This window comes from Salmo trutta, chromosome 31, assembly GCF_901001165.1.
Source record: "Salmo trutta chromosome 31, fSalTru1.1, whole genome shotgun sequence".
In the NCBI taxonomy this organism is placed as follows: domain Eukaryota; kingdom Metazoa; phylum Chordata; class Actinopteri; order Salmoniformes; family Salmonidae; genus Salmo; species Salmo trutta.
Genome location: NC_042987.1, coordinates 23123997 through 23138536, shown reverse-complemented (window position 1 = coordinate 23138536; position 14540 = coordinate 23123997). Strand labels below are relative to the sequence as shown.

Here is a 14540-nt window from a genome sequence, read left to right as displayed (position 1 = left end):
CCTATGTACAGTAGTCAAATTGAGAGCTTCTACCCTTCCACACCTGCTTGGTAGGTAGGTATTGACTGGTGGGGGAAACGGTATTCCCAACCACTGTCTTAGCAATCAGGTTGAATATCACAGTGGATTGCCACTCAGAGTAGGTATCTGCTTTATTGCATTTTGCTTAGTTGCGTATAGGGGCGGCAGGTAGCCTTGGGCCAGTATCTGCGTTGGACCAGTATCTGCGTTGGGCCAGTATCTGAAAGGTTGCTAGATCGAATCCCTGAGCTGTCAAGGTAAAAATCTGTTGTTCTGCCCCTGAACAAGGCAGTTAACCCACTGTTCCTAGGCCGTCATTGTAAATAAGAATTTGTTCTTAACTGACTTGCCTAGTTAAATAAAGGTTAAAATAAAAAAAATAGGTGTAGCAAAGTGTGCCCCTGTGAATTTTCAAGGACAAGCAATGTCTGCCTGGGAAGATTTGCCCGTCACAGAGATTTGTTTAAGAGCTCCAATGTATTCTGTTCCTGGTCGGGTTGCACTGTATAGAAGTATTGCTTTCTGGAGGCACTGCATGGCTCACTGCATGTAGTCACATTTTAGTAATCTTTTTCAAACAGTATCAATATGATATTTTTAAACTCTCTTTGATATGATTTTCCCACCCAGTGCTCTGTGTTGCCTTTGTAACTTTACTGTATATTTTAATTCTGTGATGCGTAAGTCAGCTGGAAATCATAATAACAATGTTTTTATTAGCATCTTTTCTCCACAAAATGTAAAAGATTCCCCTATTATTTCCTCCCTTAGTATGGTGAACAAAATAATCTGCAGTGATATGATCAGTCATATTTTTTTATATCCTGCAATGCTGCTAGAAACACTGACTATAGCATCACCTAGTGTTGATCTGAGAGTATTTCTCTATGTGGGAGGAAAAGTATTGTATCCCTTGAACAAATTAAATCAAATCGAATCACATTTTCATTGTCACATGCACCGAATACAGTGAAATGCTTACTTAACCAACAATGCAGTTTTAAGAAAAATACCTAAAAAAAAGAAATAAATAAAAGTAACAAATAATTAAAGAGCAGCAAAAAAATAATAATAGTGAGGCTATATACAGGGGGCACCGGTACAGAGTCAATGTGCGGGGGCACCGGTTAGTCGAGGCAATTGAGGTAATATGTTAATGTACTGTACGTAGAGTTATTAAAGTGACTATGCATAGATAATAAACAGAGAGTAGCAGCAGTGTAAAAGAGGGGGAGGGGACAATGCAAATAGTCTGGGTAGCCATTTGATTAGATGTTCAGGGGTCTTGGGGGTAGAAGCTGTTTAGAAGCCTCTTGGACCTAGTCTTGGTGCTCCGGTACCGCTTGCCGTGCAGTATCAGAGAGAACAGTCTGTACTGGGCCGTACGCACTACCGCCTATAGTGCCTTGTGGTCGGAGGCCGAGCACTTGCCATACGAGGCAGTGATGCAACCAGTCAGGATGCTCTTGATGGTGCAGCTGTAGAACCTTTTGAGGATCTGAGGAACAATGCCAAATCTTTTCAGTCTCCTGAGGGGGAATAGGTTTTGTCGTGCCCTCTTCACAACTGTCTTGGTGTGCTTGGACCATGTAGGTTGTGGACACTAAGGAACTCTCAACCTGCTCTACTACAGCCCTGTTGATGAGAATGGGGTCATGCTCGGTCATCCTTTTCCTGGAGTCCACAATAATCTCCTTTGTCTTGATCACGTTGAGGGAGATGTTGTTGTTCTGGCACCTCCCTATGGGCTGTCTCATCATTGATGTTGTGTCATCAGCAAACTCAATGATGGTGTTGGAGTCATGCCTGGCTATGCAGTCATGAGTGAACAGGGAGCACGCACCCCTGAGGGGTCGCCATGTTGCAGATTTGTTGTTACCTACCCTTACCACCTGGGGGCGGCCCATCAGGAAGTCCAGGATCCAGTTACATTTAGACCCAGGGTCCTTAGCTTAGTGATCAGCTTTGAAGGCACTATTTCATTTTGTTTTTATTTAACCTTTATTTGACTAGGCAAGTCAGTTGACGGCCTACACCGGCCAAACCCGGACAACGCTGAGACAATTGTGCACCGCCCTATGGGACTCCCAATCACGGCCAGTTGTGATACAGCTTGGATTTGAACCAGGGTGTCTGTAGTGACGCCTCTAGCACTGAGATGCAGTGTCTTAGACCCCTGTGCCACTCAGGAGCCCTATGTTTCAACTATGGTGTTGAAAGCTGAGCTGTAGTCAATGAATAGCATTCCCACATAGGTGTTCCTTTTGTCCAGGTGTGAAAGGGCATTGTGGAATGCGATAGAGATTGCATCATCTGTGGATCTGTTGGGGCGGTATGCAAGTTGGAGTGGGTCTCGGGTTTCTGGGATAATGGTGTTGATGTGAGCCATAACCAGCCTTTCACAGCACTTCATGGCTACAGACGTGAGTGCTACGTGTCGGTAGTAATTTAGGCAGGTTACCTTAGTGTGCTTGGACACAGGGACTATGGTGGTCTGCTTGAAACATATTGGTATTACAGACTCAGACAGGGAGATTTTGAAAATGTCAGTGAAGACACTTGCCAGTTGGTCAGCGTATGCTCGGAGTACACGTCCTGGTAATCCATCTGGCCCTGCGGCCTTGTGAATGTTGACCTGTTTAAAGGTCTTACTCACATCGGCTACGGAGAGCGTGATCACAAAGTCATCTGGAACAGCTGATGCTCTCATGCATGTTTCAGTGTTACTTGCCTCAAAACAAGCATAGAAGTAATTTAGCTCGTCTGGTAGGCTTGTGTCACTGGGCAGCTAGTGGCTGTGCTTCCCTTTGTAGTCTGTAATAGTTTGCAAATCCTTGCACATCCAACGAGCATCAGAGCGGTGTAGTACGATTCGATCTTAGTCCTGTTGTCACTTCCTGACCAGCAGATGGAGCTGTTGTAGTAGTTTTGGGGTCAGGACGTGGCAGTCTTGTGTGTGTGTGATTGTTCTGTGTTGGTCTTGTGACTCCTGATCAGGAACAGCTGGGGATCGTTGTTCCTGATTGGGAGTCATATATGTAGGAGTATGTTTGTCACTTGGTTTTGTGGGTAGTTGTTTTTGCACTGCGTTGGTGAGCCTAGAAAACGGTTTAGTGTTGTGGGTATCATTTATTGTTTTGTCAAGTGGATGCTTTACTCTTTTTTTTGTTAATTAAAATATGAGTATCCACAACTCCGCTGCATTTTGGTCTTCCCTGCAACACAACGAAGGATTTTGTGACACCTGTATTGAGGCTTTGCCTGTTTGATGGTTCGTCGGAGGGCATAGCGGGATTTCTTATAAGCTTCCGGGTTAAAGTCCCGCACCTTGAAAGTGGCAGCTCTACCCTTTAGCTCAGTGCGGATGTTGCGTGTAATCCATGGCTTCTGGTTGGGGCATGTACTTACAGTCACTGTGTGGACGACGTCATCGATGCAGTTATTGATGAAGCCAGTGACTGATGTGGTGTACTCCTCAATGCCATCGGAAGAATCCCAGAACATATTCCAGTCTGTGCTAGCAAAACAGTCCTGAACACCAGTCCTGAACACCAACTGTTCCCGAGTGATGACACATTCTGTCTGTTCTATACTGTGTCAAAGAATCTTCAAATCCTCACCTTCCCAACATCTTGTAATTGGTACCAATCTGACTGTCAGAAACGGGAAGCATCCAACACAATTTAGATTAAAAGTCTCTCATTTTCCAAGAGACGTGCTCAAGGTGGGCTGCAGATGACAGGATTTTCCTCTGCTTTCTCATCCTGAGACCCTGTATGGAATGTATGGAATTTAATGGGATGTTTTCTCCTTTCCTTGAAAGCGATTTGTCTTTGCAGCCTTATCTTGATATTCATTATGTTTGCCACATAACTGTCTGGGTGATGAGGTAGAGCAGCATGTCAAAGCAAAATGGTGTATGTGTGCATGCGTGCATGACATATGTGAGTGCGTGTGTGTGTGTGTGTGCACATAAGAGAGAGTGTTTAAAATATATGTATTGTAGTGTATTAATGTATTTTTGGTTCTCCAACATCATTTATGTATCCAGAGTGATTCTCTGAGTCGATTTCCTTAAACATTGATCCACTATTTTATTCCAAAGCCTAAAAGTCAACGCCATTCTCCTAACTCAAGTTGTCCTTATAAAACTGCCACCGTTAACATCCTGCATGTCTTGTGAAAACGTCCAGACGTGACCTGAGTCTCTCAGCAGCTGTGTTTGACATGGACAGAGTGCATGCTATGGCTCCAGGCACAGACCCTCTCTCTTTGATTAATCAAGCACTGTCACGACCCACAGAGGGCCACCGTACCCCCTCAGGCCTGACCATGGCCGTCCCAAATGGAATCATATTCCTCATAGTGCATGTAAGTACTGCACTAAATAGGGAATAGGGTGCCATTTGGAACATACCCACCAGAGGTCCAGCTTGTCAATGATTTGATGACGACTGACATGCCCTGCTAGTTGATCAGCAGCATAAAAAGTACATACATAGCTGAGCTTAATCACTCAAACTGCACCCAGGCCCGGACCAAACGCCCATGGCAAGCCCACCATTGTCACGTGTGTCACACTTTAAGGGCAATGTGATCTATGAATAACAGTGGGCAAACTCCATCTTTCTGATTGTATCTAATGATTATGGAAGTTGAGTGATGTTGTAGCACGTTAGAACTCACTTGGCCCTGAAAGCTTGAACTGAGTGCAGTGATGTGTCCTCTTGTTTGAGTGATGGCCATCTACTCTTACTCATTGATATACAAACAAAGTGAGGTGTGTCTTCTGATTTAGTTTTATATCTCGATCCCATTCTAAGATATGGACTACATTATGTGGGAGAGTAAAGGGTGACTTTGTGTGTATATTTCTCCCCCTCATCCGGTTGGCTCATAAAGCCATGTCTCATTTCATCAAAGCCAGCTCCCCGCTACTGGCTATTCCTCAGTTGCCTGTTGAGCTTTTAAATTGCCTGTGTATGCACACGACTCAGCAGTATGAAGGAATGGTAATTTGAATGCTTTTTAAGAGAAAAAGTGGCAAAGCTTTGCATTTAATAACGCAACTTGCTCTTCAGAGTTGTCTTTGAAGATGCCAGCAGGCCAGCAATGCCCAAAGTGCATTTGAGAGGACAGCATAATAAATAGAATGGAATGCAGTGCCAGTTTTGAGGGAAATGCAATGTGTGGATATATCAGATATATATCCCAACCTGAGTCGTGATGATAACTCACATTTGTATTGAAAAATAACGTCTATAATTTCTCTGTTTTGTAAATGCTGACAAGATTTCAAATGTTGTTTGAAACAATATGTGTTATTCAGTTATGTCAATAAATCCTAATATCCAAAGCCCACAGTAACTATAACTATGCCCTTTTCAGGGAATTCCCCATCAGAAGAGTCAGAGGAGCGTGACAAGGAGCCCCGGACCCTGACCTACCCAGCATACATCGCCAGCCTGCTGGACTCCGGTGCCAAACGCATGGCGGTGGGGGTGCGCATGGACTGCAGCAGCCAGGGCCAGTGCCCGTACTCCTGCCACCTCTGCCATATGAGCCCTGGGCCTGGGCGTCCAGCCGAGCCTGTCCTGCTCCAGATGACTAAGGCCACCCCGCTTTACGAGCTGGTCTCCAACAACGAGACCTACCAGGCACTGAAAACCTTGGTTTACTTTCTTTTTCACCGATTTTTGCAGACATAGTCAAATCTTCATGATCAGAGTGGATTCCTAAAAGCGTAAATAAACTAAAGTGATACTGCCAAGAGCAGTGTGCACATTGTTTTGTCTTTGAAGATATCATACAATGATTCCCATGCACCTGCAACAAACAACCTATGTGCTTTTCCAATTATTTTATTCAGAACATAAAAGAACATTAACCATCAATAATGTGATGTCAATTTATACATTTAATCATGCAGTGAGAGAACCCCTTGTTTTGGGAGTGTACCACAGCAAAACACATAGGCTAGTTGTTTGGCAATGGCGGTCGCAAAATGTGCTGCTCTCTGACTTGAAAATGTTGGGAAATCGTGTAGTGTATACCAGACATAAGACTACATCAGTATGTCAAACTTCAAAAAGATAAACTAGAGCAGTGGTTCTGAACTAGTTTTGCCTCGGAACCCAAACTGAACCAGGTTTTCTCAGTCGCGACCCGATAATCGCATCATGAAAACTCCTCGCCAAAATACAATCTGGAAAACTATTTTTAATGCTTTATTGATAGTAAATGTAGCAATTATATGACAATGTAAAATAGGAAATAATTATTGATTAAGAATGTTAGTAAGCTCACTGGTTTGAGACCACAACATCAACCAAATACGCTAAATAACGCTGCTAATAGCTCTATATGATATACTGTGATTGAAGAAATGTTTTTAGGACACTAAATGATTTCATCACTTTCTACCTGGTTTTAGTCATTTAAGTATTTTTTTATTAAAGAAAAACTGACACTGCAACCCATTCAAAACCTCCAATCCACCAGTTGAGAATCGCTGAACTAGAGGAAGACTGCATGACCCCCTAGAGGGGCAGATGATATTGACAGTGTTTGCTCCATCCTATCTTTTTGCAGGCACTGCAGGAGGCCATGATGAGCATGCTGTGGTGTTCTGGGAAAGGTGACGTCATCGATGACTGGTGCCGTTGCGACTCGAACGCATTCGGGACGGATGGCCTGCCAACATGTGCCCCTCTCCCCCAGCCTAGGTTAGTCACTCAAAACAATCAGTTTACACAACTTGATAAACACAAATAAGATTGTATGTATTGATATCTGAATATGAGCTTTTCTTGTCATGATTTGTGGAGTTAGGTGTCACTCTCTTTATTTCTCTACCAGGCTCAGGTTGTCCCACTCCTATGAGCCCAGTAGTTCATTGGTCATCATGGAATGGAATCACACTGAGCCACTAATTGGGGTGCGGATTGTTGATTACCTCATCAGCCAGGAGAAGGTGACAGGGAGGACAGACCACTCCAAAGTGGAGACAGGTACATCCCTTGAGGAATTATGGTGTTTATGTTAATTTCATACATTATGTCCATGTTTAAATACACAAACAGCTGTGTATGGTTACTTAATGTAGTGGCAAGGAAAGGCAACTTCAAACTACATGTTACCACAGCAAATTCTAGATGCTTTGAATGATTTAAATTTTTCCTGTTGTAGTTTTGCATGTAACCACAAGATGGTGGTCAATGGTAATAGTAGTGTGGTCTGCATTCACTTAGAGCACCTGAACATTTTTAAGCTTGAAATAGGTTGCTTTTCTGACAAACATATGATGAGAAAAATGATTGACCAATGAAACTGATGAGTCTGACATACTGAAAATTACCTATGAAGTACAAATCACTCAAAACTATAACTTTTAGTTTTTAGTGTTTTTAAATCCTTATGGAATGATTGGTGGATTGATTGATTGCTTCAAAGCACACACCTTGAATGTCAAACATGGGTGTTGGAATGGAGCTATGCAGACAGTACCGATCTGGGACCACCTAGGAGAAGGGGAAAGATATCTGGAAGGAACGTTGTCAGCAGGAGTGGTTCTGATTTAAGCATTCAGTCTCCTGTCAGATTAAACCCCCCAAAAAGAATGTGGTGAATAACCTTCAGATGAACGTACTAGAACTCCAGTGATCCTCTCTGGGCCTCTTCTCTCTGGAAATGCTCTCCATTTTATCTCACAGATCCAGGCTTGTTTTATCCAGGCATCTAATGTGATACACATACTGTTGCCTAATGCTCAAGGCCATACTGTGTACTATGGAATTGTTCATAACGTAATATGATCGAAATCTATAGCTACAATTTTAACATATGCGTTTTGTTAGGCGAAAATCATTTATGTTGTGCTATGGAATTGTTCATAATGTAATATGATCGAATCCTATAGCTACACTTCTAACATATGCATTTTGTTAGACGAAAAACCCTTGTTGTTCACTGTCTCTATAGGTTTATTTGTATAATAAAATATTGGACTTGAATATAAGTCCATAATATATTTTGGCATCAATATGGTATCATCTAGCTTGTCTTGATGCTAACAGGTTTCATTTAGTATTAATTAAAAGTGACATTGATTGCATGGAGCCACCAGCCAAAACAGAACAAATCCATCAACATGTGCAGATGGGAATGTTTTCTTTCTATCGATTGAAACATTTGTCTATGTTAGATTTTTGATGAATTATCTGATTAGTTTTGCACCTGCTGCATATCCCAAGTTATCCAGTCGATGCAACGCCACAGTGACACATTTCAACAAAAGTTATTGACGTTACACAGATCCTCTTGTTTTATTGGCTATATGGCCCTCAGGCTTTGGAATCATTCATCCATGTCCAAAGGGGATATATCCTTTCCTTTTTCCCATCTGTCCAGTTTGTTTAGAAGTTGTTTATGGCTTCCCCTCTCTCCGGGCTATACTGCCCATCCCAAACCCCAACTTCAAACATCTTGTGGCCACAAAAAAAATCAAAAGAACAATGTTATATCAAGTCCAAATGTGGGATTGTAAAAAAGTGATCGATGAGGAGGTGCTATTGTAAGGGCTAAGACTTACTGGAAGGGAAACCAGTTTTTTGTCTTTCTGTGGACTTAAGCCCTTCATCTCTGTTAGGCCTGGATTTGAATGAAACTCAAAACAGCTTCTTTGCGGTGTTTACTGGAAAGATCTGAACAGATTCCATGGAATGTAAAAAGAGATGACTACAGAATCTTACCCCTCTTTTTGTAGAGACTCATATTTTTCAATTTTTCAAAAGAGAACCCGGACAACCATTTACTTCATTTACACAAAACAATGGGGTGTTCCTCACGTTGTACTGTACAGTGGTCACTTTCACTCCCCCATAGCCTTGGATTACATTATCCTATATTATAGCTAGATACATATAATATATCATAGCTAATGACTGTAGTCTGGCCCTCTTGACAGGGGCTGGTTGTGTGCTAATCTCACACATAATGGGATTCAGGCACACAACTTGACATCATACCCCTCTCCCAGATGTTGAAGCTGACTAAATCGGAAGTCTGCTTTCAGTCATCACAACTGGGCCAGACTCCATGTGAAAACAAACAGCCGGCCCAGCCAGGCTGATGTCACTGCTTTGATCACCCAATAACGACAGGGTTTACTCAGGGGTCAGTGGGACATGACATCCAATCCGTAAACAGATTACGCGCACCCATGTGCTGCTTGGGGCAGAGTGCCAAACTTCCTCCCCAGCAGGACAAGAGAGCCCCTGAAAGGGATGCATGCCGGTGGTGGAAGACAAGGTTTCATACACAAGGAATGTTTCCATGAGCGCTTTGTCGGCCGTTGAGCTCACCTCATCTGTTGGGCAAGGTCAGGTGCTAGGGCAGGTGCATTACGGAAGCTGGCACTGGATCTAGGTGGCCTCATAGACCCACACATACCCAGAGATCAAAAGTCCAGCTGTGAGTAGCGTAGACACTGGCCCCTCACCTGGGCAGGGCCAAACTCCGACAGAGTTCATGAGAAGTCAAGGGGCTAAGGTCTTTATTGAAGTACACAGTGTTATCCCTGCCACCCAGGACCTTTATTTCAGGCGGTGTCAGAGGAAGGCCCAAAATATTGCCAAAGACTCCAGCCACCCAAGCTATAGACTGTTCACTCTGCTACTGTCCGGCAAAAGGTACCGGCTCTCAGACCAACAGGCTCCGAGACAGCATTACCCCCAAGCCATACGACTGCTAAATAATAAAATAATGGTACCCAAACTATCTGCATTGACTCTATCTTGCACTGACCCTACGCACACTCACAAAGACTACATTGACACTCCCACATAAAACACACACACACATTCACATACACTACACACACACACACACACACACACACACACACACACACACACACACACACACACACACACACACACACACACACACACACACACACACACATACACACTTTCACACTCATCATTTGCTGCTGCTACTCTGTTCTCTATTTTACTTGTATTATTATCTATCCCGATGTCTAGTCACTTTACCCTGCCTTTATGTACATATCTACCACAAATACCTTGTACCCCTGCACATTGATTTGGTACAGGGCCCCCCCCATATATAGCTACATTTTTGTATATTGTACTTTATTCCTCTTGTTACTGTTTGTCTTTTATTATTATTATTATTATTTTTAAACTGCATCATTGGGAAGGGCTCATAAGAAGCATTTCACAGTAAAGTCTACACCAGTTGTATTCGGCGAATGTGACAAATAGAATTTGATTTGATTTTACATATAGTCTATATGTTTAACTTGTGAAAATGACGTGTGTCTGCTTTTTGGTTCAATGAAACTCTTCTCTTACCGTCCACTATTGCAACCTATGTTGTGGCTCCAGAACAGATAAAGAGTAACAGCTTTGATTTAGTTTATTTGAGTTTAAGTCATGATGATCTACTTCATTGGAGATTTACAGCGAAATGACAATCTCAACATACAACTAACATTGATGAGGTGAGAGATGTCAAACATAGCAATTCCACAAAAACAACCCTTAAGCTCATAACCACTTTCAGGCCGAGCTCTGACAAGTGGCAACAACACACTCTATTCCCAGACAAATATTTACTTTACAAATGAAGTTGAAAGTCAGTGGTCCAGAAGGGATATTAGGACAGCCAAGAGACAAGGGCGTCCTCACAACAGAGCAGGGAGTTGGACCGCACCATCAAAACCTCCATGTGTTATATGCAAACAAAAGTCATGAGCAAAACACACAGATGTCAGTCCCGCCATGCTACCATGTGGTAAATGGTTCAGACTGCTTTAGACTGCTGTTGAAGCCACTCAGAAACAGAATGAATGCAAGTGTGGTGAGGCTCTATGCATGGCGGGAATTGTTTGAGCCAGAGGAAATACAATTATTTCTAACTGTTCACAGAACTCTTAAGGATCGAAAGGTTTGTCATAAACATATGTTTAATATTGAGTGGTGATAATTTGATTCTTATTCATGATCTACTGTATGACATTAGTAAAGCACTCTTTAGACAGATGAGAAGACCAATACATATTCAGTTCACAATCCGGCACCAAAAACAGATCAACCAATTTGAGTAGATTGTATAAGGTGAACGTTTGCCCCCTCTCAGTCTCCTCTCGACCATATTCACTTTTACGTAAATGAGACCATAAACCATTATGCATTAGGTTATGTTATACATTGTCATTAATCAGAAATCAACTGGGTTTCATCTAACAGTCATGTTATGCACTCCAACAGTGTCATTGCCCTTTTTAAATCTTTTTCACATCATATTTGGGGTTTGGCAGTTTCCGATTCAGCTTTGGAACACATGCAAGTTCAAATTCTATCAGCTTCAGTTCAATGTTGAAATATTTTGCCGGATTTCAAGAACAGGCAATTTATCACATCTCTAAGGCCATAATCGAAGGCAATACAGTATAAATTGTAAGCGGTAAGCGGTTCTATGACGTAAATGGCAGAGGCAGTGTTCTTATCAAAGGCTTTTTTGTGAGAAAGTCTACGCAGATTGAAATGTTCTTCCTCCCTCTATCCAAGCAACTTCACTTTTAAAAATGACACCCCCTCCCCCCTACTTCAATTAGGGCTTTATTTCCTCTGTTTCTCTGAAAAAGACAATACGTTCCATGTGGGAGATCAAGTCTGTTAATCATTTTTAGCCAGGAAGTGCCAAGAAGCAATGCTCTACAAACTGTTGTTGTCCATCTCTTGCCTTTTGTTAATCAAAGTAGACAACAAGAGCCAGATGTTATTTGTTGAGTCTTTACGGAGCTGCCAAGTCTGCTGGTACCTAGCAGTTGCTGTTTTAATAGAACTGGTAAAATTCCCAGCGTTTTGGACATGGGGGAACTTATGTGATGGATTAGGGAATTTTCAGGTTTAATTGTTTACCTGTTTATTAAACAAAAGAGTCTCTGTTTGTGTGTGTTCAGGCACTAGGTCTTTCTTTCACTCCCCGTCTTCCCCTTTAAATCACTCATTTCTTTTTCTGTCTTTTATGAAAAAATTGCGGACAGTGACACGTTCAGAATCTGCACCTTAGCAGAATCAATGTCTATGTTCATGTAGCGACGATTGAGACTTTAGTTGGAGATTAAATGTGACACTTTAGTACAGAATCCAAGTGGATTCACGTGGGAATGCTCCAGGACCAGACTACTGATATCTAATGTGCCAAAGTAAACTCTCTCTCGTGTTGCTTCTTCGTCGTCATCTAGCCTATCTGTTCATGGGATGCACCTTTTGTCACAATATTGTTTTGAACATTTGTTTTAGGACTGATGCCTGACTGAGCGTTCTACTCAATGCAAACGAATTGCCCCTTGGGGATTAATAAAGTTGTATTGTATTGTCAATTGATGCTGATGAAGATTTCATCAAAAGTGCATTACAGTGGCTTGGAAATACAATTGTATTTCTAAAGGAGGCAGATAATTAGTAGAAAAACCTTTTGTCATCATTGTGATGTCGCCAGAATGACTTTAGATGCAGTATAATGTTAGCTAGTTAGCTACGATTGAGGGGAGACCAGTGGATTTTAGCTGGCTAATGTTAGCATTGCTAGCTATTTTTGACTAACTTTGCCAGCTAATGACAACATTGCCATCTGTCTAAAGTAAATTTGAAGGCATAAAAATAATGGCAAAATTGTTTCCTACAAAATATTTTCTTACTTCAGCAATGTCATCGTATTTCCAGGCCACTAATGAAACAGACCTTAACCCTCATTCAGAATGACTGGCCATCAGTCAACTTTTGGGCACTACTATAGCAGAGAGCGACTTGAGAACGTTCATAACAATGGCATGATGCTACTGAGTGACGGAGGTGCAACCCAGGAATTCCCTTGTCAGACTCGGATTAGTCACTACTCCTCAGTAGCTCTTTCCCATTATAATGCATTGTTTGATAAATAAATAAATAAATAAATGTGTTGAATGGGTATGAAAGCAACTACACATGTATTCCCTTATGCAAAATATGGCAGGTTGGCATGGTCCTGGTCCATCTATAACTTTCTTATGCAAATGTCTCAAATCACATATGTTAGTAAAAAATATTTTTTTAGGAATACCACTCCACATGCTATCTGACTCTGTCTCTCTACAAGATATCATGGGCTTGTCAGAATCTATTGTCAAGGTAGATCTGGGCCAACGGAAGGAATGATATCAGCTTCAGCGGATGTGAGAGGGATAAATGCACTTTGGTTTCCTCTGAATTCATCGAAAATCACACAATACTTGGTGATTTGTATAGAAGCCTCGCATGTCACTAGATCAGGTTGCATGTGAACCTCTGGTTAAAGCAATTCAAAATAAAATTGCGAGAGGATTATTTCATACCGCTTAGGATTCTTACGTTTTGACCAGTTGACAAGATAATGAGGCCTTGGACAATGACAGCACAGTGGACTCATCGTTAGCTCATTATTTTGAGCATGTTCCCACACAGTTTAGCATAGACAACACAACGCTGATCATTAGCCACTCGCAATGGATTTGAACTTAGTTGAGTTATTTTAGATTATCCATACCCTCATGTATCCCTCTGCATATGTAATACACACCTGCAGTACTTTGTGCTTTATAGTATCTTTCCAACTACTAGGTTACTTTTAAAGACAGACAGAAATGTACAGAACCATGATGTTTGAGGCAGCTATTCCTTTAAAGCGGCAAAATATGTCACTTTTTGGGCGACCCGACCAAATTCACATAGAAATATGAGTTATAGATCTGTCATTGCCATTGAAAGCAGGTCTAAGAAGCAGTAGATCGGTTCTATGTGCCTATTTATATGCTTCCCGTTCTTAAGTTTAGTTTTTGCATCTTTTACTTTCAATTTTGTACACTAGCTTCAAACAGCTGAAAATACAATATTTTTTGTTATGGAAAATATATTTCACAGCGGTTTAGATGTGAAATATACACTATATTTGCTTATTTCGTCACAAAAACTGAAATTAGGCAAACTATTACATTTTTTGCAAACAGGAAATGCCGGAGCAATTTCTGCATAGTGAATCTTTAAAGACAAACGTTCAGATAATTAGTAGGAAAACCTTTTGTCATCATTGTGATGTCGCCAGATTGACTTCAGATGCATTATAACATTCAGTAGCTTGCTAAGATTGAGGGGAGACCACCAGATTTTAGCTAGCTAACGTTAGCATTGCTATTTTTGACAAACTTTTCTAAATAATGACAAATTGCCATCTGTCTAAAGTAAATTGAAGACATAAAAATGATTGTCATTCAGCTGTGGTTGTTTACATTAGCATTATCTGATTGCTCAGAGAAACCACTGTTCCAAAAAGTTTTAAGTGAATTATGGGTTGACTCAGCTTCTGAGGTTTTGCAGTCAGTTTTGCAGAATTGGTCCCTCTAGCCAATATAATTCACTCCAATACTTAATGGATCGGACAGGTGCTGAAGATGGCTGAGCGTTCTTCACATCGGG

General features: G+C 41.6%; 1 protein-coding gene across 9 annotated transcripts in view; it reads left to right on the top strand.

Moving 5' to 3' along the window:
* The window catches only part of astn1 (astrotactin 1), a 266863-nt gene that overhangs the window by 231136 nt on the left and 21187 nt on the right, over positions 1-14540 (top strand). For 8 of the 9 annotated variants that reach the window (XM_029725719.1, XM_029725716.1, XM_029725713.1 and 5 more), the window contains 3 exons: positions 5410-5678; positions 6613-6746; positions 6880-7031. In XM_029725719.1, coding sequence (XP_029581579.1) covers positions 5410-5678; positions 6613-6746; positions 6880-7031 — 555 coding nt within the window. The remainder of the gene's footprint in view (positions 1-5409; positions 5679-6612; positions 6747-6879; positions 7032-14540) is intronic. The other variant, XM_029725714.1, reaches the window with a different exon arrangement.